Genomic DNA, 27689 nt, shown 5'->3' on the forward strand with positions numbered 1-27689 from the left:
CTCTTATGTCAGAATATGATTGGTTAATGTAACATCCCACTGGGCTCCAAAATAGACCTCCTTTTCTGTGAGCACAGAACATAAAGCTTAACTTTTTTTTTTTTTTTTAAAGTCACTGATTAGAATACTAACCTGGGTTTCCTTGTGGCACACTATTCATAGCAATCCCGCTACAACCAAGCCTGGTGGAATAGGGTGAGCCTCCCCTGTCTTTCATGCAGCCTAGCTGTAAAACATATTCTAAGTCAAACAATGTAGAGTAAGCTTCCACTCCACATTGGGTATTTGGGCAGTAACATTCTTAGCATAAATTACCAATTCCTGTCTCTTCTCCATCTTCCACCCTAATTTGTTTTTATAAAATGACCTTTGGTACCAGTGTAGTTTAAGGGAGGATGTTTCCAAGTTCTTCTCTTGAACCGAATGGCCTTTTCAGTATGGAATTTATCCAAGTTTCTTGGATGAAAAGCCCATGAAATTTGTGCAGATAGCTCTGGCAGACTCCTAGATTAGTGATAACATTTAGAAAGAACTTCTCTGGCTTTACACTATACTTTCCCATTCAGCCTGTCTGAAACTCCCCTGTGAGAGAATTCACCATTCAGTGTGGGTGGAATGTGGAGAAAGTTCCCGTGGCTCTGAGAAGGGAATCCAGTATGTTATCTACGTGCTGAGCTCACACAGCAAGTGCAGTGTCATGACAACAATTGAGCTCATCTCATTACTCCCTAGTCTTTTATGCATGTCATTATCTTATATCCATGTCATTATCTTATATCCATGTCATTATCCTATATGCATGTCATTATCTTATATGCATGCCATTATCTTACTATTGTTTCTACAGGTTTTTTTTTTCCTTTGAAAAGTTTGAATTAAACACATTCACTTTTTCGTAATTCAGGTGAAGTTCATATAATATAAAATTACTCATCTTCAGGGCTGGAGAGATAACTCAGCAGTTAAGAGCACAGGCTGTTCTTTCAGAGGACCTGGGTTCAATTCCCAACAGCCACATGGCAGCTCACAACTGTCTATAACTCCAGTTCCAAAGGCTCTGAGACCCTCACACAGACATATATGGTAGGCAAAACACCAGTGCATATGAAATACAAATAAATTTCAAAACATTTTAAAAATTGCTCATCTTCAAATGTGGAATTTAGTAGCACTTAGTAATTCATAGTAAATTACAACACTCACCTTTCTCTAGCTTCAAAATGTTTTTATCATTCCCAAAGGGGACCCTGTATTTGCCAAATGACCACCCCATTACTGTTTTCCCCTAACGCTGGCAGCCATCCAATGTTTTCCGCCTCTGCAAATTTACTTGTTCTGGATACTTTATATAAATGGAGTCATGCAATACATGGCTTTTTTTTTTCTGACCAGTTGCTTTCATATAGCAGATTGTTTTTAATGGATCATTCATACTGTAGCCTAAATCAGAACTTCATCCCCTTTTAATGGATGAATAATACTCCATTCATGCATTGGTGAGCCATTCATGCATTGGTGGGCAGTGGGGTTGTTCCTACCTGTTGGGTAATATGACTAAGACTGTTATGGATATTTCTGCACCGGTAGTTGAGTATTTGTTTCCAGTCTCGGAGTTCACACGCAGAAGCAGAATTGCTAGGTCACATGCTAGTTCTGCAATTAAGATTTTGAGGATCACCAACCTGTTTCTGCTGTGGCTGCACCAGATGGCATCCCTACCAGTCATCTAGAGGGCTCTTGCTTACCCACATCATTGCTTACCCACATCATTGCTTACCCACATCATTGCCAACACTTGCTTTTAGCTATCATTTTGTTTTTGCTTGTTTGTTCATTCTTTTTCAAGACAGGGTTTCTCTGTGTGGTCCTGGCTGTCCTGGATCTTGCTCTGTAAACCAGGTTGGCCTCGAACTCAGACATCTGTCTACAAAGTGCTGAGACCACCACTTGGCTAATACATGTTATTGAATTTTTATTTATTACTATCATTACTTCTTGGGATCTTGATTTGCATTTCTGTAATGAAATATCCATTTATTACTATATAGATCTTCATTAAGGCAAAAATCAGCTTCAAAAATGATTGACTTCATCTGTTGCCAGGAGATTAAGATGAGCAGATGTCCTTTCCTAGAGTACTTGGCTCTGCCAAGGACCTTGTGCTTTGTGGTTAGAGACTGTCCAGTATATCTGGCAAAAGACACTTATCTGTCTTATAATGCTTTCTTTTTAAAAGACAATTTCATTCTTGACTTAATGGTATATTCATTTATTTTGCAGTGTGAGAGAAGACACTCAGGATGGCTCAGGGATCCGGGGACCAGCGAGCAGTGGGGATCGCTGATCCAGAAGAGAGCTCTCCCAACATGATTGTCTACTGCAAAGTAAGATGCCCAGAGAGTGACTGGGCTCTCGACCTGTGTGTGTGTGTCTATTCCCAGTGAGGTCAGACTGATGGCAAGAGATAGATGCTATCTGTCTGAGGTGCTTTAAGGATAAAGGAGGATATTATCCTCATTGTTTAGTTCTATCATTCAAGGAAACATTTCTTATCATTTAGTTGTGTGTAAAACCCCGGATTGCCTAAGCAGTGCAGCCGGGAGAGTCTGCTTCTTCAGTGGTCTTCAGAGGACCATGCTGATTGAATTGAAAGGTCTTTGAACTCATAGTATATAAAAGATGCTGCCAAGAGATGCAGAGGTGTGGCCACTCAATGCTTAAAGTTGGTAGAAGACATTAAAAGCCCACAACACTGAGAACTGAGTCTGTTAGTTTGCAAAAATGTGTGCAAGGAGAGTGTTTTCTCTCATTCAAAGAGGAAGCTAATTCTCCCAGTTTCAGGTTGGGGGTCCTTGTGGAGGAGTAGTTTTAAAGGATTTTCAGGATTGTTACATGAGAAGCGCAGAGGGTAAGGACCCACTAGGTCATGAGCTCTGTTCAGCAAAGGCACAGAGCTGGGAAGGAAAACAGCCTGTGGATCAGATCAGCCTGTGGAGCAAAAGGAGATAAGATTGGAACCAGAGATGTGGATGCAGCCAGATTGTAGAGTATTGGATTATGGGTAGTTTAATCAAGAAAACATTGTGTACTGAGAGTTGTAAAATCGATCTGTTTGGGATTCAGGGTTTTTCCACAGTGATCCAGTAGATAACAAGGTGGTGTGTGTGTGTGTGTGGTTGCTGATGCTCTGAGAGTAATTCCGCATCCGTGAAGAGGGTGAAGGGGATGCTCTTCTAGCCAGAAAAATGCCCCTCAGAACAGAGAGGGACAGGTAGAAGGAAGTAAAGTCTAACTATAAATAGCTTGAAAACTGAGCAAATGTGGAATGAGAAGCTGTGGAGGGTGGGAGATTGCCAGGTTATGGACCTGAATGCTGAGAGGCTGTGGAGGGTGGGAGATGGCCAGGTTATGGACCTGAATGCTGAGAAGATGCTGCTGTCAATTCTCATAGGGACATTTAGAAAGGAAGGAGATTCAGTTCATAAGCTTATTTTTATCTATGTTAAATTTAAGGTACTAATTACTCTGCATGCTTATGAAAATTTAAGCTAACCGGTATTATATATTAGTAAGGAAATGGGTTAATTGTTTATTCATTTCAATAATACTTGAGTTGTCTGCTGGGATCTGTGCCACTGCTACTCTGTATTTGGTCTGTGTTAATCAGAGGGACAATGTTGAACTAGACAATCCTGGATGATCAATATGGTGATATGCTGGGTGTGTTTGTATGTGCGTGTGTTTATGTGAGTGTGTGTAAATAGGACTCTTATAATACTCTTTGGGTTAAAATCCTGCAATTCTTTGTTCTTCAAGAGAATGTCTTGAGAACATTCAAGAGAAGAGGGCCTATCTCTAAGAAAGATGGCTACTGAATTATAATAAATAATATAAAGTTCATCAATGGAGCCAGCAGTTTAATGAATCACACAGAGGTGTGTTTAAAGGTGATTGTTTGTTGTAAACGTCCCCCCCTACCCCAATCCCTCACCCTCTGCCACAGGCAGGAGGACCTGGGACCAGAGAAGCTGGAACATGGCTTTGGAGTTCCAGTTGGGTTACAAGGTCACCTTAAGAGGAGGAAGTTGCTGTGAAAATCCATTTCAATAATGTGAGACATCTTTTGTCCACCTTGGTCCATATTGTGGTCCATAATAAGTATTTATTTTTCTTTATTCTTTACGTCTTTTAGAGACAGAGACACTTGGAGAAAGAATGAGTTGCAAGACATGTAAAAGCTCACATTATTAGTAAGGTGAACAAAGTCGATTGATGCAGTGAGTTGCCCTTTGAGGCAGAAGAAAATAATACAGTGATTATTAAGGAGATTATTACTTTAAAATTTATTTTTATATTATGCCTATGAAGATATTGCCTAAATGTACGTATATACCCGCATATGTGTGTGGTACCTGAGAAGGCCAGAAGAGGACATTGGATTCTGAGGATCTTGAGTTATAGATGGTTGTGATCCACCATGTGGGTTCTGGGAATCAAACACAGGTCCTCTGAAAGGGCAGAAAATGTTCGTGGTCAATGAGCCATCTCTCCAGCCCGGCTGTACAGTTGTCAACAAGGAATGTGAAATGATGCTGTCTGAATACCTTTTCACTACAATGGTATGCTGAAGGGGCAAATCTTTCTACAGGTTTGTAGTAAGTTTAAATTTTTCTTTTCCTATAGGAGCAGGGGCCTCCTTTTTGCTGTTGTTGTTATTATTTAAAAAACAAGATTATTTGTAGTTCTTTAGAACAATGGCAGCTAGGAAGAGGAGTGCACCTTGCTTGTGTCTCCTTCATGTGAGGAGTATGTATGTGATCAAAAATGTACACGTCTGTTCACATGAAACACTGTGTTAAGGCTCCAAGACAATGAACTGAGTTTGTTCAGTCTATTAGGAAGGAGAAATGTCTATTGCTCCTCTCTGGAACCGAATTCAGCTCACACTAACTTGACCTACTCAAACCCTGGCTGTGCCTGACCCTCACCGTAGCCATCCAGTCTTCCGCTTCCACTGCTCTGAATTGCTGTTCAGCTACAACCATGAACTTGTCCACTGGGGCATGTTGTTAGTCAAGGATGAATAAGGTTAATTCCCAGAATTTTCCATAAAACTCCTTTAGTGGGATCATTGGTTTTCAAGGTTGTAGCCATGCACCCAGACCTTTCCTCAGGTGTCTGCAACAAAAAAAAAAAAAAAAAAAAAAAATTGTCTCCTTTCTCTCTTCGGTTGTTAACTCTTGCCGCAGACATTCTCAAGGAGAGACTTTGCTTGGATGGTGTTGTGTTGATACGTATGCCAACGGAGAGACAGAGGCTCAGGCAAAGCCTCTGTGTAATGGATGGGAACATTCACAATATGAAGCGACTTTTCAGTTTTCTTATTTTTAATTGACACATAATAACTGTGCAAATGCATGGTGATACCATGTTAGTTTTGGGTGCAGGAACACAGCCCAGTCATTAAATATACCCCTTGTCACAGTCATCTATAATTTCTTTTCACTGAAACATTCCAAACCCTCCCTTTTAGCGCTTTGAAATGTTCAGGACATTGGTGGTTGTGACTCGCAGACACTGTTAAGGATGATCATGACACACGAGCAAGCCCACACCTTTCAGAACATACTTCATTTTCTTTTCATATTGTCATGTCCTTAACTGTGAGAAGTACTTCCCCCATCCCCCCCAAGGCATGATTTATTTATTGACTTGAACCGACATACTAATTTGGTTTTTCATCTTTCATATTCACATTTTGGATCAGAGGTGTGTATGAAAAATGTATTGGTTTTATTAAAGATCTATTTAAAAGAAAACCTTAATCATTCATTAAGACACCCAAGGCTTCTTCATATCCCCAAGCCCTTAGGGTTCTGGGTCACTGAGCTGCCCAGTTTAGTAATGATCTTGGAAGCTAGCTGTCTATCAAACTCCAGAAGTTTTTTATTAAAAAAACAAAAACAAAAACAAAAAACTCCACCAGTTTTCAAAGAATGTCCTTACCCAAGCACATTGTACTTTAATATGTTTAGGCTGTGTGCTTAGAGTATGAGTTTTAAAATGACCTCCAGAGAACTTGGTTCTCAACTAAACCAGAAAGGTACTGATTTGATGTTTGTTTTCCTTTCCCCTCCCACTCCAACACTATGTAGGTATATTATGTGTTAAAAAAATCATGGGATAATTGATGTTTAAATTTGGTTTAAAACTTCTATTTATATCTCTGTATTTGTGTGTGTGTGTGTATGTGTGCATCTGCCTTAGGTTTGTACTTCTGTGATAAAACACCATAACTAAAAACAGCTTGGGGAGGAAGGGGTTGATGTGGCCCATGCTTCCACATTGGTCGCCCATCACTGGAGGAAGTCAGGGCAGGGACTCCAACAGTACAGAAACTTGGAGGCAGGAGCTGATGCCGAGGTCATGGGGGAGTGCTGCTTCCTGCCTTGTTCCTTACAGCTTGCTCAGCCTGCTTTCTTGTAGAACCCAGGACCAGTGGCCTGGGTCTCCCCACATCGGCTAAGGGATGCTGGGCAGCTGGTCCGGCTTATGTCATCACCTCTGCTCCGTTCTCATCCTGTCATCTTTTCTCTCTCTCGTCCCAGCTCAAAATATATTTTGCTACAGAAATATACCCAATGCCCATGTAAGATATAAAGGACAAAATATGAATTCTATACATTGACACTGGCCTAATAAATAACATTATTAGGCTTCATTTTCTCTATTGTCAAATGAGAGAATATATCTAAAAAATGTGCAAATATGTTTTTGTAATGAGTTCAAAGTTTAATTTTTTTTACATTTTGATTTTTAAAAATATAACACCTAATAGAAAAATGTATGCATATTTAAAGGTCTTTTTAATCTTCTGGGAGTGTTTTATATGGTCATAGATAAGCCTAAATTGGATTGAGATCAAACAAAATTTTGTCAGGTATCAGGAAAATTAGTTGTGATAATTTAACATTAGTAGAAGTTAGACAAGACATCTTCTTGGGCTGCCCTTGATGGCATAGCACGTAAACGTTAAAGAAAGGATCAGGAGTTCAAGAGTATCCTTGGCTACTTAACAAATTTAAGGCTAGCCTGAGCTACATGAGACTCTGTCTCAAAATCAAACGAACAAAAGCAAAGGTCTAAACAAAGCTTTTTTTGTGGCAACTTGCTTCTTTGGTCTTGCTCTGACACAGCAGTTGGATAATTAATTCTGATTATAATTTCATGCTATAGAAATAGCAGGAATGGTTTTTACAGTAGCAATGCTGTCAGTAATGCAGTGCATCGTGGATTAATTTGAACTTCCATTGGAAGAAGAAAGAGCCCACAGGGTAGTGTTGGAAGACTGTAGAGCTTTGTCACTGACAGCTACCCTCCCTGTTAGTTCCTACTTACTGGCTCCTTTTCTAGTGGTGTGATACCTGTGTTGCTGGGATTCCCATGTTGCTGTGATATGTGTATTGTTGTGATCGTGATACTGGTGATGCTGTGATACCTGCGTTCTTGAGATCACACCGTGTTGGTGTGATATGACTGTTGTCGTGATACTAATGATGCTGTCATACCTATGCTGCTGTGATACCCTGTTGTGATATCCCACGATGCTACGATATCTGTGATGGCGTGATATCCCATGTCATCAAGGACCCTTGACGTCCTGGGGGAGAAGCCAGTTTAGGCACACATCCTGAGAGTGAACACACTGTTATTTTAGTCACATAAGTGGTAGTGGTATGCAGCAAGAAGGGCAAAAGCAGCTTAGAGGAGGCAGAGCTTTGGAGGAACTTAGAGGCAGGATATTGTCTTGGAGTTCTATGAAGGCTTTGGCAGAGGCAAGGTAGCTAAGGGACTGAGAACTCACAAGTCCTGGTGCTGTAGCCATGATGAGATTGGAAGCTATTTGATCAGCAAATGTGTATTGATCTTCATTTGTAGGAAAGACAGTGTTAGACACTAGAGATGCAGGGTAAGGATGGAGTCCTGAATAAGCCCATAAGCCAATGCGGGGTAGGGTGGGGAGAGAGCAGAGGGTGGATGGGTAACTAGACAGGTTTGTGCTGGTAGGAAGGGGGAGTAGAATGAGGAGGAGGGATGACTTATATAGTCCATAGGAGATAAAAGGCACCAGAGAACTCGGCACATCTCTTTACTCTTGAAAGATGAACAGGAATTAAGTTTGTGAAAAGGAAGAAAAAAAAATGTGGAGACTGAAGGACGGGCACACGCCAAGTTATTGCATTCTGGAAACTTGAAGAGGCTCTTTTTATGGATCTCGGTTTCTGCGATGAAGGCTTGAGATGCCAAGTCGAATTCTGTAAGATCGAATGTGCTATCTCAGGAGGTTGGCATCATGCAGATATTGTCCCTTTGTGCTCCCACATCCTGCATGTCTACATGCTGTGCTCTGCTGCCCCAGCCTTAATATATATGTAAATAAATACTTAACACATTTGCATCTGTCTATTCTTTCATAGCTTTAGTTGCTTAAAAAAAAATGAAAAAGAAAAAAGAAAAAGAATCTACAAAGTTAACCCAGCCAAAACTTTAAAGGCAGTTAAGTCAGAATATTTAAACTGAGTGCATCTTTGGTTCTGAAGATTTAAGAGTTTGTTTTCTTTTATTCTTTTCTTTCTCCCCCCTGCAACATTAAATAAAATCTCCAGTGACTAACTTCAGAGAGTCTTTGGGGTAACTTGCTTAATTGTTCAGACTGCATTTCAAGACTTTTTTCATTCATTTCTTAAAGGCATTGTTTATTGCCTTAGGGGAGAAAGAGTCTTTCAGTTTTCCTTCCCTCCCTGCAGCAGGCTTGCTGGGAGAGCAGCCCCACATCCTGTCTCTTGGTTGTCAGGGCCAGAGGTGTGCAGGCAAAGTCCCAGATCTACAGTGTCAGCCTTAGTGTCCACAGATGAAAGAGACGAGTTTCCATGTCAGGGCCTAGGTTTAATAGGATGTGTTGCCATGGGTAGAATTTTCTAATTTGAGAAGCCTTCGATGTGCTCAAGACTCCATTTCATCTTCCCATTCCCCTCCTCATTTCACTTCAAACAGTCTGAGATTTTACTCTCTGGCTGACAGTTTATCTTACCATTGACAGCCCTCTGCCGAATTACTCGATGGAGCACTCGCAGGGCTGTCAATCCCCGATTGGCACAGTTTTGAACAAGGAAAGTTTAAAGTGAACGGGTATGTGTGAAAGGAAAATAAATGTTTAAAATCACGGGGATAGAAGAGGAGGATTCTTTTAAATGGCCACGAGCGTGCCAGCTGGGTCAACACAGAAAATGGACAAAGCTTTTGATGAGTGAGCTTCTAAATTCTAGACATGTACTTTAAGGAGGGATGGAAAACACATGCATACTTATAAACAGTCATTCCAGCCCCGGAGGAATATGGACAGCTCTGGAAAGTGACAACCACAGACTGGAAAGACATCAGAGGTTCCCTGAAAGGAGATGGTTAAGTGGTCCAGGAGTCCTAGTTGGATGAGGCCATGGTAGGATTTCTGGTCTGGCAGAAGCTAATCTTTGCCTGGAAAGGATGCTAGCTACTCATCTTCTGGGATAGGATCAGGGTGCATGTTCTGATTTCAGAGAATTTTTTTTAAGGTTTTCCAGAGGATTTTTAATGTATTTGTGGACTGTTAGGATTGTGTGACTTTTCCCAGGCATCTTTTCTGTGGTTCTTGCATTTTCTGCATGGTTTTCCTTACAGCTTAGATGGCTGGCCTCTCCATCTGCTAGAGAACCACCTTCAGGATTTTCTTTAGGAATATCTGATGGTTCTGTGGCGGGTTCAGTGCTCATACTGACGCACAGACTCACTGGAAGAGCTCGGTAAGACAGATAAGGAAACCAAGAACCAGGGGAGTAATGACTGGCATTGATTGCAGACTCAGGATTGACAACCATGTGTGCTTTATTCTGAAGCTTGTAGTTTCAGGGAACAAATTGGTGTCTGTAAAAAAAAAAAGAAAGAAATTCTTAAGCCTATTTGCAGTATATTAAAATACAGTTAATGTGGACCATTACAGAGGAAGAGGGGATCAGAAGAAAAACAACTGAAATTGCATCCTTAAGAGAGGGATTCTGGGTCCTGGAGGCGTGTGGGCAAAAGTGCAGAATATCTATGGTAAAGTGCATTTTCTGTTTAGATACCCATTGGCTAGTGGTAAAGTTCTGTTCCTTATACCACACGCTGGTAATCTCATCGTTTCTGAAGATGTGGTCAATCAAAAATGCATGTAATATGGCTAACTCATAAAACAGACACCAAACTCAGCTTGACAGCTCACGGTGGAGTGTCAGTGGTTTCCTCTGGTCCTCATGTGATGGACAAAGGTGTGTCTCACTGCTGCTGCGACATTCACACACAGAAATATACTCACCTGGGAGAAGAGTAGAATGTGAAGTGTGACTTTTTATTGCCCATGTGCGTCTCTTTTGCACCATCAAAACACCAAACAGACTTTAACCATCAAGTTGAGTGCTACCTGCCCTACATACAGAAGATGTGTGTGATGCAAGTGTGACCTCAGTCTTCACAGGAGGACCTGAAGCAAGAAAATATAAACGCTAGTACTTCTCAAACTCACGTGGTGAGAAGTATCAGTATAGCCAAGCTCCTTAACAACTGATTTTATTTCTTCCTTCCTCCTTTTTTTAAAAAAAAATCTGTTCTATTTTAAAAATAAGAATCCAAATAAAAAAGAATCAAAGCCCAGAGAGGAAAAAAAGAAAGCTCACATATGTCTTATGTCTACCACGCAAGTGTGACTGAAGTTAACACTTTGGCCTGAATCCTCCTAGTTTTGGATGTGGGTTAGGGGTGAATGTCTGTTATAAGCTAGTGGGTTATCATTGCACATGTGAAACTGTATGCTGCCTTCTTATCCATCACTAGATATTAATCTATGCCACAAGGCGTCTTCATCATCATCAATTTTAAGGGTGGAATAATATTTGATAAAGTAGATAGTACACAGTTATTTATTATTTATCATGTAGGATCTTATGTATTTGGGGCTGGGGTTAAACTCCTATAGCTTAGATGGCCTTGAACTTTTGAGCTTCCTGCCTCTACCTCCCTAGTGCTGCTGTTAAAGGCTTGCACTAACATGTTTGGTTTATATGACGCTGGAATTCAAACCAAGACTTTCACATATGCCAGGCAAGCACTCTACCAACTGAGCTGCACCCCTAGTGCCTGGAGCATAATTAAGTTAATTTTATTTATTTAGTTATTTATTATTAGTACCAAAGTTTAGAATTCTTAGGTCAAAAGGCACAGCTTGTCTCACACGTGCCTATTGCTCTCCAGTATTCTTGCGAGGTCACTATCGGCTTTACATACCCAGGCTGGCTTCCCTGGGATGGAGGCAAAGTCCTCTGTTACCGATCATGGGACCAAAGTGAGGGGGTTCCCAGGAGCGAGGACCCATTTCTTCTCTTTGCTTTCCGCCTTCTGAACCGTGTTCCCCTTCCTGCGGTCTGAGGAACCCTATAGCAGCACCCAGCTTCCCCTGAGAGCTTTGTGGATGCCAAGGTATCCAGAAAATTTTCATCTTGGAGCCTGTCCAAGCCATTTGCTATTTTATCCTCTATTTGTTTTTCTTAAGCAGCTAACTAAATAAGAATACCATCTCAACCTTGCTCCACTCCCCACGGCAGGCGCTTTCCCTGCCTGCACACCCCACCCTCTGCCTACAATTTAACCATGGGGTAGCTCCTTATATTTGAAAGCTAAATACAAAAGCGCAGCTCTGAGAGCCAGCCAAGTTCTGCAGCCAAGTTTGAAGAATAAAACTTTAAAACAGCTCTTCTGTCACATACTTGAGAGGGGAGGCAGGGTTTGCTATAAATAAAGACACATTCCATTTCTATCTCGTCCTTTGCAGTCCTCTTGGGTAAGGCTCTCTGTGTATGACTACAGTGTTCTCTAGCTGCCCACTCTCCCTCTCAACTTTCCGTTTTATGCTTCATCTTGTTTCCAGGATCAGTAGTCTTAGAGTTTAGGGACCTTGGGTGACAGAGGAGGCAATGGTACCTGTCCTCAGGGTTAGGCGTAATAAGATTCAGGGATTGACTTAAGAAACCACGCTTCCTCTTCATCGACATCACGGATCAGCTTCTGCTGGATGCTGTAACAAATGACCTCCAACACAACAGACTGGCTTAAAACAAAGCCAAAAAAAAAAAAAAAAAGTCCTTGGGCATCAGAGGTCAGAAAGGATATAGCAGTTCTGGGTACCCTCTTGAGGGTCTGGGAAAAATCAAACTCCCTTTTCTGAGCCTCTCTGGCACACAGCCTTATATCACTGCATCCTGTATGCATCACCAGACCCCTCACCCTCATGTTCCCATGAACGTCTGTTATCACAAAGTCCACCACAATCTCTCCATTCAAAGTACATAACCCAGTCACACCTACAAAGCCCCCATATAGTAACACATTCATTCACAGCTTGGAGGGCGTATGGACACAAGAGGCTGAATGAACATGGGTATCTTTGGAGGGACTTTATTCTCCTTACCATTCTGCCTGTCTAGGAAGAAAATAAGGAAAACTGTTTTGGAAATTTCTCTCCTTGTTTTATAACTGCGAATGGGGAATGTTGATAGTGGAGTTTTCCTTCCCGTGGGACAAGGAACAGATAAAATCGTTGTATTCTTTCCATTTGTTTTAGCTGGGGACCACAGCAGGGCAGAGAGGTAGTACGTTTCAGACATAGGTAGGGAAGATAAGAGGGATCTTAAAGGCCTCAATTGCAGTTGGAGCCCAGAGTAGGTTTTCCTCAAGGCACAGGTATGCCTGCACCATGGAGGTGTACCCGTTCAGATGACGTAGTCATCATAAGGTAAACCCCCACTTATCCGGTATGTCTTCCTCACAACTCCACTTGACCCTAGTTATTTTATTTATTTATTTTTTTAAATCTGTAACATCAAGGCATATAAATATGTTCTGAGATAGGGTCTCAGGTAATCTAGGTTGACTTTGAACTAGATATGTAGCCAAAGATGGACTTCAACTTCTGCTTCCATCTCTTAAACACTGGGATTCCAGGCAGGTGACACCATACCCAGTACATATGGTGCTAGGGAACCACCCCAGGGTTTTGTGCATGTTAAGCAAGCAGTACCAGAGGATGCAAAAGTTACCGAAACTTCCAAGAGAGAGTAGGACCTTGAACGTTAACATGGCTTAAGGTAGTTGAGCCACCTCAAAGACCTACCCAAGAAAACCTATGATGAGACTTGGATGGTTAATATTCCCCATCCTTAAGCGAGTTACTAATATCAGACATCATCACATTGCTGAGGAACCTTCACTGATGGCCGAAACAACTTTAGAGCTCTTGTCACATGTCATTAATCTATCCCCAAGCTGGTTTTGTATCACTCAAGCTTAGATTTGTGTTTACATCTTGAAATGATTTGTGGGGATCAAAACAGAAGCAACATTTTATGCTATGTGAAAATAATTTAAGTGTCAGTGTTCTTATTTTGAATTTGTTTTGAAACCCAGTCATAACATTTATCTATGAATTATCTATGGGTTTTTGAGCTTCCCCCCAGGAGTGGCGTGGTTGTGACAGACATCTGAGCAATCAACAAAGCCTAAAATATTTACTAAGTGGCTTTTACAGAGGTAGGGGCTTTTTGGAGGGACTGGAAGAACATCCGTAGACATCCTTGTTGGGACAATCCTTTTGTAGGTTGGTAGCCCCAGCACTGCCTCACCATGCCAGCTCATCACCAGACACTCACAGATGATCAGCTGGGAAGAATGTATGTAAGAGCATTGAGAGCCTGTCCCATGTTCATGTGGATACATGATGTCTGCGTTAACCTCCTGGAGTGCTGTGTACCTGCTGGGTTATGTTATTTATCCTTGTGCATTATTGAGGAGACTTTCTTTTCTTTTAAGTACAAAAAGAGTATAGAGGGTCATTGGAAGTGTTGGGCTGTGTGTTCTGAAATATCCCAGGAAGACACGCCACCTGCCGGATAGGATAGCTGCTTCTGTTCAGAGACAGTGTCCAAGTGGTTCTCCTCAGGATTCACGCGGTACCTGGCCTGAAGGGGCCAGGACTTCAGGCACAGGGATTGCCCACAGCTCAGAGCTCTGTCACATGTTGGTTTGAGTGTGAGGAAAGGGGCCGAGGGTGGGTAAACAGTGCCTGGGTTGCTCCAAGAGTGCTGGGACTCAGTCTGCCTTCTCACAGCAGGCTGTGAGCTTGAGACCTGGAGGGAAGAAGACGGCCATCTGGGGAGGAGTTAGACTCCAGTTTTTTCCTCAGACACAGCAGAGTATCACCACCTTGTAAGGAAGATGCTGTAAGTAAGTCTCTGTGTGGCACTGTCTGGTGACAATCCTGAGGTCTGCTAGATAGTTCCTTCTATCACTTCCTATCTTCTAGAGAGCTCCCCTCCCCTCCTGCCCGTTCCTTATCCATGGGTCCAGCCAGCTTCAGAACAAAAATATTCAGGAAAATAGTGATTTTTTTTTATATGGCATTTACACTGTATTGGATGTTATAAGCAATCTGGAGATGATTTAAAGTATATGGTAGGATGTGTGTAGGTTATATGCAAACATAATCACATTTTACATAACAGACTTGAGCCTCCAGGATTTTTATATTTGAAAGGGGCCAGAAAAAAAAAATCCCTTCTGGTTACCAAGGGACAACAGTCCTGTATCCATGAAAATGCTGTGGAATACAGGGAGGAGATGTTAGCTTGTTCTGCCTGGGAAACAGCCGAGCCTCAGAAAGATGACGAGACTTGGAGACTTGTTATTGTCATCCAGCTTTTAGTAACACAGTCTGACTTCTTGATTTAGGTTTCTGGGGTTTGGTCATCACTCACCACAGAACGGTGCCGCTGAAACTCACTTTGCAGTGAACTCTGCATAAGGCATAAGCCAGTTAAGTGGCTCCTTGGTGGTAGTCATTAGCAACTTGCAAGACCAATGTCATGTCATAGGTATTGGGGAGCATCCCTTTACAGCCCTAAAGAGCTCAGGGCACTCCAGAACCCTGGTTCTCGCATAACAACACATCTTTTGTTTGAGTCTCAGCCCCAAATAAAAAAGCAAGACAAACAACAACAACAAAAAAGGAGATTCCTGCTCCTGGCTCTCCTCGCCACAGGGCTCCATCAGAAGAAGGGTAGAATGTGCTGAGAACTTGTTGGGACCCGTCTTCTGGGAAAGTTTGTGTTCTGTGGGTCACGGGAATATGCAGTCAGTGCCAACTGCGAACCTGTTCACTGGGTCCCTTTAAGCACACTGTCAGTACTGGACAGGATTGTTCTCAGGCATGTTTAGTAAATGCTGCCTTGCTTTTATCCCAATCTCTGCAGTGGTACCTCAGCCTTCCCAGGTGCCCTTGCTCTCACACCCTTCTATATGCCACTTCCTCCGAGTGATGATTTAACGATCTACAAATCGCTAGGGACCCACTCCCAAACCCCAAATGCCTGGCGCTTCCTGAGGGACATGTGCCTGAATCCTTCTCACTTACCATGCACTGCTATCCAGGGAGAGCAGACACCTGGGGCTCAGCGACTGGTGGACCAGCATCCCCACGGCATCTGAACGAAACACCACCCAATTCCTCTTGATAAGAGCCACCCTTTGCCCCTCCACCCATGGGAATACTTTTTAATCTTATTTATATTATATATCTCCATTCCTGAATAGTTCAGTGCATCATGGATAGTTAGGAGATTTTGTTGTTTGTGTGAACATCATAGAGTGTACACAAGGCTTGACTGTTGAATGTGTAGCCCAGTTGGCCTCAAACTCACCAAATTCTCCCTATGTTGGCCTCGTGAGTGCTTGGATTATGGATGTGTGCCACTGTGCTTGACACTGATTTTTCTAACTAGGAGTGTGCTAAGATGCAGTGCAGTGCATCACCTCACTCATCCTTACTGTTGAGTCTGAGATCATGAATCCTCGCGATGATGCACCGCACACTGGGCACAGTTGCGTGCTTGTCGCTTTCATATGGCTGGCAAAGGAGTGGGCTTGTTTCTTTGTGCTATTTACAGTGGTTGTAGCCGTCTGTGGGCAGAGGTTTTCAGCTTTGTCTTACCTGAGACCACAGCTGTCCACATAGTCTGTCAAGTAGATCACTGTTATGTGGTCTATGAGTGCATACATTACGCTTTGCCACACCAGGCTTCTGTAAGTGCTCGGCTCCAAGTAGACAGTAAGTGAATGCTTGACAGACTGTTGATATAGTTACCTCTATCAAGTGAGATTTTCTTTTGTGTGCGTATGTGTGCCAAGTGATTTTTTTTCCCCTATGTTGGTCACATGTTATGATTCTGAGGTTCAGGGTTTGCTTGACCCCTCTGAACGTGGCAAAGTTCTGTGTGGCAGGAGTCGCTGAGCTTGGCTGCTGTACCACCACATCTTCCATTCCTGTACTTGCCCTCTTTCTTCTATTTCCATCTCTCAATCTATCTCCACAGACAGAGAGGACGAGGAAAACTAAGATTATGCAGTCTGTACTTTTCTCATCAATTGAAACATACCCTTCATCTTGCTTCCATTAGAGTGTTGTGTGTCGGGCCTCAGTGACAAGAGCCTCCTTCCTTAGACACTTTCTTAAAAATACTTTTATTACAGACAGTCCATCATTAATACTTCAGAAATTCAGTAATTATAGCTAAATACAGAGAAGGTCATAAAATGTATAATTACTCTCAGAATGCCATAACTAATGAAGTGTCTTCTTCCGTACATTAATGACTTGACAAAAACTAGACACTGTACTTAATGTTTGGAAATGCCACTTAATAGACTAAAAAGCATTTCCATGGTTTTCAGTAGTATTCTAGATCACAGACTGGAAACATTTTTGTAAAGGTCCAGATAGTAGCTATTTTAGACTTTGTGAAAGGATTGGGAGAGCAGCCACAGATGGTATGCAAATTAGTGGGTGTGCCTACATGCCAATAAAACTTTATAAAAACAGGCAACTGGCCAAGCTTAGCCTATGAGCCAAGCTGGAGTTCACTCCTCGAGGTGTCATGTTCAATGGCCAAATAATCTACTTTACCAGTATATCCTTGTGACCTGGATAGGCAGGATGATAATGGGTGTGTGAGGCCCCTGTCTCTGCCTGGTACATTGGCTGGCCATCTCTTCATCCTCTCCTTTATTCCTGCCCAGGACCCTGAGGTGCAGGTTTCACTCTAAGTTAAAGATGCAGAAACTAGGATCAGAGATGGGTAGGTAATTGCCTAAGGAGAGTTGTCTGGTAAGACAAAATTTAAATTTATTTTATAAGCCAAGCCCATAAGAACTCATTATATGCTTATGCTTTTGGTGTCTTTTTTCCTTAGGATAAATTCCTAGAATTAGAATAACAAGTGTATTCGAAGGCTTTGCCATATCTTGCCAGGCTGAAAGAGGCAGAGCCAAATCTCAATCTCTCTCTCTCTCTCTCTCTCTCTCTCTCTCTCTCCCCTAATATCATCTAACAAGAGATATACCCCTATACCATTATCTCTAATGCCTCTTTTCAACCTTTGCTAATTTCATAGCAAACAAGCTTCATCATTAGAAAAATCACATTAAAACTGTACATGCAGCTGAACATTTATGGTATGCACCTTTCAATTTTACTACTAGAATGAAAGTCCCATTCATACCCATGTCCCCATCCTGTAAGAGGGCCATTTTATCTTTTCCATTGATTGTATGGAAACTTTCATATAAGGGTATGTAAGATGATGTCACAGTGTTTGTGGGCCCCTGACCCACAAAGAGTTGCTACTACAATTACACAAAGTTAAATATGAAAGTTTGTGGTTGTTTGCTTGACCTTGCTGTGCAGTAGTTCAACTTGCTCAGTGGACAAGGATGACCTTGAATTTCCTAATCTGGGATTATAGGCATGTGTTACCATAGCACGTGGCTCTAGGGACCTAACCCAGAGCTTCATGCCAGGCCATCACTCTACCAACTGTGCTGTCTTCTCAGCTCTAAGTATTTGGTTTTAACAGGACGTGTTAGACACTTGGAGTCAAAGAAAGGAAAGAAAGAAAGAGAGAGAGAGAGAGACAGACAGACAGACAGACAGACCTCCAAGCTGTAAAAGAAAACTTAATTCTGTTACGATGCCTGCGCTTTTGAGTCTCTCTTAAGTCACTGAAATTCACGTTCCTTAATTGGAATGCCTGCCTTGCTGTGACCATGGCAACACATCTTCGCTGCCATGAGCAGCTCCAATCTTGACAAAATATTTCTTTAGAGATTAGCTTTTAGATGAAAGTCATTATTCAGTATATTGTGAAAAGTCTGGATGAACTAATGGATGGTAAACCCATAATTTTATTCTAATTATGAGAGTGAAACTAAAGTATTATGTACTGATTGCCTACTGTGTCCCAGCCAAAATGTTATTGAATTTGGTCTTCATGGTGTTCTTGTGTTGTGGTTATCCCTGTCACCCATATTTTATATATGAAGCTGCTAATACACCAAGAAGCAGTTTGATCTAGGCTCTCCAGCTGCAAGCAGTGAAGATGGACGCTGTCTACTGTCTGTCTCTTACAGGCTTGTTACAGAACAAACTTGGGGGCATCACATAGCAGGGGCCAATCCTGATTGTCAAAGTTGGAGGTCAACTCCCTAGGATCGAAGGCAGCAGCAGGCTCAATGGGCTTCAGGGAGTCTGACCAGGATTCCAAAACACATGCTCATATGAAGGTCGGGGATGGGATTCTGAGAGCCCAAAAGGTCATTGCCCAATGCATTGCATCTTGGATTTTTCTTGAAGACAGAGGGCAAGACATCTTAGACACTATGATGGATGCATATCTGTATCTGTTGATATATAATTTGTATATATGATATATTTATATTATATATAACTGTGTTTTATTTCATGTGCATGGATGTTTTGCCCACCTGAGCATTTATGAACTGCATGTGTGCCTGGTGTCTGAGGAGGCCAGTCCTCCTGGAACTGGAGTTATAGGTGATTGTGAGCTGCCCTGTGGGTACTGGGAATTGAACCCAGATTCGCTGAAGAGCAGCTAGTGCTCTTAACCACTGAGCCATCTCTCCAGCCTCATATGGGAAAATATATTTTCATTTCATTTATTTATTAATGGTGTGTATGTGCAGAGGCATGCATGTGCCAGGGTGCATATGTGAAGTCTCAATTGCAGAAGTGTGTTTTTGTCTACCATGTGGGTCTCAGCTATCAGACTCAAGTGGTGAGCCTTAGTAGCAAACACCCTTATTGATTACTGGACAGGAAAAAGATTTATTATTCTCAATTGCTTAACAGTTATAATCTAACTCCTTATACTGCCGGTTAAGGACTCCTTAAACTGAACTGAATGGAACTGAACTATGGTTTCATCTTCTTTCACCTGACTCCACCAAACACACACTCAGGTCTCTGGGCAACCACTCAAGCCAAACACAGCTTGATCTGTTCTCTGCTGTTCACCTGTTCTGGGCATTTAGAATGTGCCACGCCCCACCCCCACTCTCCACCGGTCAGAATTCTGGGCCTACCTCAATGCTGTGGCCAGATACTGATTTTGGCAGACAAGCAGCTATCCCTCTCCAGCCTCCCACCCCCAATCCATCTCACTCTTCTTCCTGATAAGTTGTTTGGCATTCCTATCTTTGAAGCCTACCTATCTGTGGGTTTGTCTTAACACACTTTCTTCCCCTGCTCCCCTGCAACATTGGAAAACCCTCGAAGGTGGGCTCTAAATTTCTGTTTATTCCCTGTCCTGCTTTGCTTGGATCCTCTTGTCTAGCAGATTTCTAAGAATACATGGAGACATGTTTCTATCTGTTCTTGAAAATCCTGACTCTGCATCAGGTACTGTTTTGAGTCTTGCTATAGATCTGAAAATGCTCCCTGGCTCCCCAAATTCATATGTTGACAGACAGACAGACTCCAGGACCTCAGGAGATGATTGTATTTGAAGACAGGATTGTTGTGGAGTTTATTGGTTGGGGGAGGGGGCGGGTACTGGAGTGTGGGCAAGCCTCTACTTTGTGATAATTGATGTCCTAAAGAAGGGCTCAGGTGTGTACAGAGAAGCAGCCACATAAAGGCTGGAGCAGCGCTGCCACAGAGCAGGGTTGTGTTAGAACTGAGGCCTGGAGCAGACCCCTTGTTCCTGCAGGGAAGCATGGTCCCATCAGTACCTTAATCTCAGACTTCCCTCCCCCAGTCCCTACCCCACTCACTCATTTTTTTTTAGCCTCTCAGTTTGTGGCCTTTTGCTATGGTAGCCCTGAGAAACTAACATAAGCCTGGTCAAGAAGGCTGTTTTAGGTGACCCTGTGTAGACCTGGAGGCTGAGGTGGGGATGTCTGATACCTGAGGTACCCAAGTGCCTTCCCAGGAATCTGTGCTCCAGTTTCAGACATCTGCCGCTCACTCTCTCAGCACCAGAAACCGAGGGCATCACACAAAACGCGGCCTTCCTGGTTCTTACCACGCTCCCATCCATTCTCAGCAACAACTAAAACCAAAGCAATGAGAAGCAAACCACCTGGGTTTCTGCCTTGATTTGGAAAACAAGGAAGACCTGGCCACCAGGCTCTGGTAGCTCCACGGCAGTGACCGACCAGAAAGGCTGCCCCTACCCAGGCAAGGGGTCTTGGCACTCTTCGGTGTCATATGCTCAGGCTTGTAGATAAAAGAACCTGGAACTCTGGCAGGGTACAGGGGGATGCTGGCTGTCCCTTGGAGGATCTAGGTGACAAGCTTCCTGTCATAGGCTAAGATAGACTGCCTGGCTGGGCTTTCATACTGCAGCAGCACTCACTGGCTGGGACGCAGCCATAGACAGGATCCTTAGTCTCTCATTCCTAACCTATAAATGGAGATAATGGTGGTGCTCACCTCAGAGGTGTGCTGAGAGAGAAAGGATTTCATGCACGTCAGGAAATAAGATCCCGATGGTAAGCAGACACCCCACAAATGCCCACTTGTCTAGTTCTGTATTCAGGAAAACCTCGTCACCCTTTATCTAGAGTGCTGTACATAGTTTATAAAAACCTCTCTACTTAACTGTTCCGTTTCCCTTGCTCCTCCCACCCCTCCTAGGAGCATCACACACATTAAGAGATGGAGCACTAGTTCACACACACACACACACACACACACACACACACACACACACACACACACACACGGATGCAGGGCTGGCCTAGTGGAGACATTGCAGGAAAGCTCCTGGGAAAAGTCTCCTGTGTTACCCGTGTTCCCTGTTGTTTAGGTTCCAGTGACCAAGGACTCAACTTGGTGACTGTCCTCCTGGGGCCTTCAGAGTCCCCAGGGGTCTCTCTAATTAGCTGTTCTGTTGAACACAAAGGCATATATCCTGCAGGCAAGAAGGGAGACTGGGGAAAGAGGCTTCACATGAAATCCCAGAAGCAAGGAGGGACCCACCAAGGGCGTGTCACCTCTGATCTGGGGTGCTGGTAGAGACCAGGCAGGAAAATGTCAAGGACCCAGTCCCCAGAAGCCATTTTCCCCTGGCTGATTCCCCTTCAAGGTCACCCCTGAGCAGTGCTGACTCGTTCAGCTCATATTTGCTGACAGATTTTCATTTTCCATGGGGATTTATTAAGCACATCTGTGTGCCAGATCCATCCTGGGGCCTCAGCAATAAATAAAAGGTGAGGTAAGACACTGGCCTGCCTTCAGGGAGTGGGCAGTTTTGTCACTGGGAGAGTGACAAAAAGTCCTGTGGCCAACAGTGCATAGAGTTGGTGGGGTGCGGGTGTTGTCTATGAGATTCTAGGAGTGGCATCGTCACGCAGCTTGCGTTTGGGCCTGTGGGTTACGGGGGGATCATACTTGGATTTTATTGATGTGATGTCCTTGTAAGACTGAGCTTTGTAAGACAAGGATCATGTCTATCTTTAAAATTGTGTGTGTGTGTGTGTGTGTGTGTGTGTGTGTGTGTGTGTGCGTGTGCATGTGTGTATGCATGAGCACGTGTGTATGTATGGAGGCCAGAGGTCAACCTTGGGTCTTGTGCCTTAGACACTATCTACTTTATTGTAAAGACAGTGCTACCCTGGAACTCAGCCAAGTAGAGTAGGCTGGCTGGCCAAAGGGCCCCTGGGATACACCTGTCTCTACATCCCCAGTGCTGGGATTAATTAGAAGTGTGTGCTACCACACCTGGTTTTTAAGATGCAGCTTCTGAGACTCAAAGTCCGGTTCTCCTGTTTGTATTGATGAGTAAGGATGATATCCAAGATGAGAGCTGCAGGCTGAGGAACTGGTCAGGAGGAAGGCGGGGGTTGCAGAAGCAGGGGATCCAAGAGAACATAAAACATAAAAATGACCATCTGGGAGGGAGCAGTACCTAAAAAAAAGAGCGCAGTGGTCTTTCAATAAAGCTTTATTTATAAAATTGGGTGGTGGACCTCATTTGGCTTGTAGACCACAGTTTGCTGAAGTGAGTAGTTAATTGGAAAGACTTTCCATAGGATAGTCTTTTGCATACGAGGGAATTAAAACCAGGAGATTTGGTTATTTGGTTGGCGCATTAAAAACATAGCCTGAATGTGTAGCAGAAGATGCCCTAGTTGGTCATCAATGGCAGGAGAGGCCCTTGGTCCTGTGAAGTCTCGATGCCCCAGTGTAGGGGACTGCCAGGGCCAGGAAGTGGGAGTGGGTGGGTTGGTGATCAGGGAAAGGGGAGAGGGGATAGAAAGTCTTTGGAGGGGAAACCAGGAAAGGGGATAACATCTGAAATGTAAATAAAGAAAATATCTAATAAAAGAAAGGAAAAGAAAACAAAAAACACGCCAGATTACGTTGGTTTCAAAGTTCATATTCTTTTCAGCAAACCATGAAACTTGCCTTCTCCTATTCTAAAGTGAGTGATATAAAAGAGGAGATAAAATAAGAGCCTCGTGGTCACAGACCATGGCAAGAGCTCTAAGTACGTGCAAGATGGTTTTATTTGCTTGTTTTAAGCTTCTTAATCTCTCTCTCTCTCTCTCTCTCTCTCTCTCTCTCTCTCTCTCTCTCTCTTTGGTTTTTCGAGACAGGGTTTCTCTGTGTAGTCCTGGCTGTTCTGGAACTCACTTTATAGACCAGGCTGGCCTCGAACTCAGAAATCCGCCTGCCTCTGCCTCCCGAGTGCTGGGATTAAAGGTGTGCGCCACCACGCCTGGCTTTCTCTCTCTTTCTAACAAGCTCTTACTTTGTATTTCAGGCAGTCCTCACACTTGTGTTATTTCTCTTGCCTGAGACTCCCAAGTGCTGGGATTATAGATGTGAATCACAGTGCCTAGCAAGAGGACAGGCATGCATTTCTAATTTTTATTTATAGACACATATGTGAATATATACACTACATGTGTGCAGGTGCCTATGGAAGCCGAAAGAAAACATCAGATCCTCTGAAGCTGGAGTGACAAGTGGTTATGAATAGACCCAACTAGAGTGCTGGGAACTGAACTCAGGTCCTCTAGAAGAGCAGCACGCCCCTTTAACTGCTGAACATCCTTTTATTAGTCCCCAGGGCTGGCATTTTTTTTTTTCTTTTGACAAGAATCAGAGTAAGTTTCCTTGTGGAAGTAGTTTGAGCTAACTGTTGAAGAAAGATGTAATTTTAGCAGATGGAGAGGGGTCAGGAGGCAGCAAAAGAGCCTTTCAGGTGAAGAGAGAAACTCAAAGCAAGTTTAGAACATCCAGGACTCTAAACTCGGCCGAACGTAGTGACCTTGAGTGTCAGTTGAGATAAGAATGGATTATGGAGAGGGTTAGATGCTAAGGATTAAGATCTGGACTCTAAATTGGGGGAAGCACCGAGCCTATTTGAGCAGGATTGCAAACCCACGCATTACTTCAAGAAGAACCAGCTGATTTGGTTGTACAGGATGTTTTGCAGGAGACCACACAGCCGTCAAGAATTCACTTGGGAAGTTACTGCAGAATCTTTGCATGATGAACAATCTAAAGAAAACAGAGCATGAAACCAACTCTTTATCCATTCTCAGGACCTGGAAACTTGTAGGCTTTTGTAGAAGAATGGCCAGAAAAACCACATAAGCCCAGATCCACCAAGGTAATATGGCTAGTGTAAGATGCTCTAAAGAGGATCCAAGGACTTTTGCTATCAAGTCCAGGAAAGAGACAAAAGAAGGGTAGAGAATGGAGGTGGGGGGAGTGCTGGGCTGGGCTACTGCAATGGAGGAACCAAGGGAGGAGATGCCTCTAAATAAAGGAAGGGTCATCAGAATGCAGGCTACACACAGGAGACCAGAGCAGGGATCACCATCTGAAGAAAATCGGCCCTAGGACTCCCGCATGTACACTAGTTCCTTACGTGAAATGACAGAGCACTGCAAATACTACTGGAATATCCCCTGTATACTTAAATCCAGATATTTTATAATACCCAGAACAATGTAAACACCACGAAAAGGAAGTTTGTATATATTCAGTGAAGATGTAATTAAAAAAATACTTTTGTTCCTTGATTGACTCTCTGACGCCCCCCCACCTGTCGCCCCCTTTCTGCACCCCCCTCCCACACACACCACCACCACTGAGGCCAGATGCTTTCACAAAAGGCCACTGGCCTTGGTGATCACATAATTATTACTGTGGGTAATACCCAAGAGTTGTTTCAAGTGTGGGCTCCTGTGTAGTCAATACTGAAAGAAGAGAGAAGACGAACAGTTGAAGCTTGTCTTTGCTGTCTGTGACTCATTTTCTGGTTTGGAAATCCCACGGGTGTCCTGGACTGAGACTCTCATCTGCTTTGGCCCCAAAGCTTTCATCTCCACATGAACCACATGAAAGCACTGAGTGGATCCTTAGATCCATTTCTGTGGGGGTGGGGTGGGGTGGAGTGGGGCAGTCATTTGTATTTGACTTGACTCTGCCCATGGCGCGCAGCCTGTGGTCTTCTCTGCAGCACACAGGCTTATACACCACTGTGAAATTGTCCAGCAAATGCTTTCTACGACTATGGCTCTGCTAAATGTAGAACAGGTTGGAGTCCCTGGTGAGCTCTCATTCAGTGGACAAAATGGTGAGTGCCTGATCCGGAAACTGTGGAGGTGGCCCATTTGTGGGAGACCAGATCATTGCCATGATAACCAGTCTCACCTTGAAGATTCCTTCAAAGATTCATTAGGGGCTTGGCTGTACAGTGCTATGAAAATATTACCTCCTGGGCCTTATTTAAGCAAAAAGTCCCAACCAAGCCACCCCCCAAACCCATGAATATTTTACAACAGTGCTTTCAAAGGGATTAAGTAAAAGTAGACACAAATACACACATCACACAGACAACGGCAAAACCAACAAAGCCAACTGTAGAGTTTCAACTGGAGATGGCTTTACCAGTTAAAGCAAAAGTCAGGTCCCCCCCCTTCTTCTGCACCTCAATTTGTGGAGTCCACGACATCATTGTTTGGTCTTAAATGGATGGTGGACACAAGAAGCAGCAGCTTGAATTAATATTGTCCCCTGGTGGACTTCTCGTTGTCCTCTACCATTGGAGCAGTTATATTCTACCTACCTACCTAGCCTTCTCTGGAATGCTTCAGAGATTGGAAATGTCACTCACATTGTTCTTGAATTTGTCATAAATTTAGTCCTGAAGTATTTAGATACACATCAATCTCATTTGACTTTACAAGAATCCATGAGCAACGCACACAACCAAAACAGCATCATTAAATCTGTTTTGGAGGTGAAGGAGCTGGGGCTCAGAGTGGGTTGTGAATTAGCCTGTAGAAGTTGGTACTCATGGTGCAAAGGTTATAGTTTTTAGCCTCTAATTAGGTTTCCCCCATGCCTTTGGCTGGCATTTTGACTTCAGTGTTTGCTTTCCTTCTTAAGCACTTCAGTGTCCAAGCAATGTTATAGGATCATCTTGGGCTCTGGAAGGACATTGATTGTCCAGGGCCAGGGAGCAGAAACCACAGACTTCAAGTGACAGTTGCCCTCAGCGGAGGTTTGGCCTTTAGCAAATAGAGGTCTTTTATTAGGGGAAGGTATATGCTTAGGCCAGAAGCTTGCCAGGTTTTCCAGGAGTGGGAACTCCCAGGCTTCCAGGGATGGTCAATGATGAGTCTGGAGGCCTCTGCAAAGGGGAAGGCCCTGAGAGCCAGCTCCGCTTCAGACTCATTGCTCTGAATTTTGTGCATTATGTAGACATTGTTGACCTTGGTACAAATTTCAGGTCTGTATGCCCACAGGTCTTACAACTGTTTATTCACCCATGCCCAGATGGAAAATATTATAGAAAACACACATCTGTATTGAACAGGCCCAGGCCTTGTTATCATTCTCTAAACAGTATAGTAATACAGTTGCTTTATATTGTATTAGATCATCTAGAGGTGATACAATGTCTATGGGCTGATATGCTCAGATCATATGCAAGTTCTGTGCCATTTTACCTAAGGGACCAAACATCTGGAGATTTGGCTCTCGGCGGGGTTCCAGGTATACTTATTCCTTGGTGGACACTGAAGGACAGCAGCGTTTGGTTTCAGACCTAAGCTTGTTCGCCATGGTTTAGAGATCAGCCTGCTATCTGCTTTTGCGGTGCTTCCTGTGTGTGTGCCAGCCTGCACTTCAGTGACATCAAATGCTTATCCTGCTGCAGAACAGAACTTAGTGGACTCTGCCAAGAGCTCAGGCCTCAGATAGGTTTTAAATATTCTTAACCCCAGGAAGCCGGCCCAAGAAATGGCTTATTTGTTTCCCAGTACCACTCAGTATGTAACCCCGGACTTCCTGCTGACTGGAGACACACAGAGTGCCAATCAATAAGCACTCTTACGCCTGTGTTTTTGAGCAATGAGAAAATGCATGAAGGGGAACCCCTGAAAGAGGAATTAAATATTATCATTCTGTGGCTTAACACTGCCCACGCTGCTCCTTAACCACCATCTTTTTATTGCAGTGAGGGGATTTTAAAAGCAGTGTTATTGAGACATAATTCACTAGAATACAACTCACCCATGCAAAGGGTACAATTCAACATTTTTGGTGTATTATAATAATGTCTTTGATATATTATAATCATTAGACATTTTCTTTTACTAGGCAGAGAAGTTTATTAACCTTTCCTCAGACCTTATTCCTGGGCTTCTTCAGCTTCATTTGTCACAAAGAAATGAATTGAGTGTAAACAACAACTGCAAAGAGCTGCAGGATCCGGGGGGGGGCTGGGCTTAAATATTAGAGATCTAGATTTTTATCAGATCCATACACAAAAGCATTTTAGGAAGCCACCATGATATATGAAATAGCAGACCCAGTAACTTCTACAAGTTTCATCTCTTTTGGAAGTTGCCCTGACCCAGTGTCTCCTTCTTTGAAGCCTTATCAATATTCTCCACAAGATCTAGAATGTTGTCATTGTCATCGTCATCGTCATCGTCATCGTCGTCATCATCACCACTGCCACCATCCTTCTCTCCAGTGACAAGGCCAAGACATCAGGCAAGGCTTTCGTGAGTTGCTGAACATGGTAGGGGGGCATGCCAGCAAGAGAGTCAGAGGGGGTGCTACCCAAGCCACACTTCTTTCGGTGGGTCTCCAGAAGTAACCCACTCCCTGAAAAGTGGTATTAGTCCATGAGTGCCTTTAAGAGGCTGCATCTGGGGACCATCACTTTGGTAATCAAGTTCAGCAT

At 43.3% G+C, this 27689-nt stretch overlaps 1 protein-coding gene across 9 annotated transcripts in view; it reads left to right on the forward strand.

Annotated features, from left to right (window-relative positions):
- Rgs6 (regulator of G protein signaling 6) overlaps positions 1-27689 on the forward strand; it is a 519809-nt gene that overhangs the window by 25741 nt on the left and 466379 nt on the right. For 8 of the 9 annotated variants that reach the window (XM_029540901.1, XM_029540898.1, XM_029540903.1 and 5 more), the window contains exon 2: positions 2281-2384. In XM_029540901.1, the coding sequence (XP_029396761.1) occupies positions 2301-2384 (84 nt within the window). In that variant the 5' untranslated portion in view covers positions 2281-2300. Of the gene's footprint in view, positions 1-2280; positions 2385-27689 lie in introns of those variants that run through there. The other variant, XM_029540904.1, reaches the window with a different exon arrangement.

The sequence above is a fragment of the Mus pahari genome, chromosome 7, assembly GCF_900095145.1.
Source record: "Mus pahari chromosome 7, PAHARI_EIJ_v1.1, whole genome shotgun sequence".
Taxonomy (NCBI): domain Eukaryota; kingdom Metazoa; phylum Chordata; class Mammalia; order Rodentia; family Muridae; genus Mus; species Mus pahari.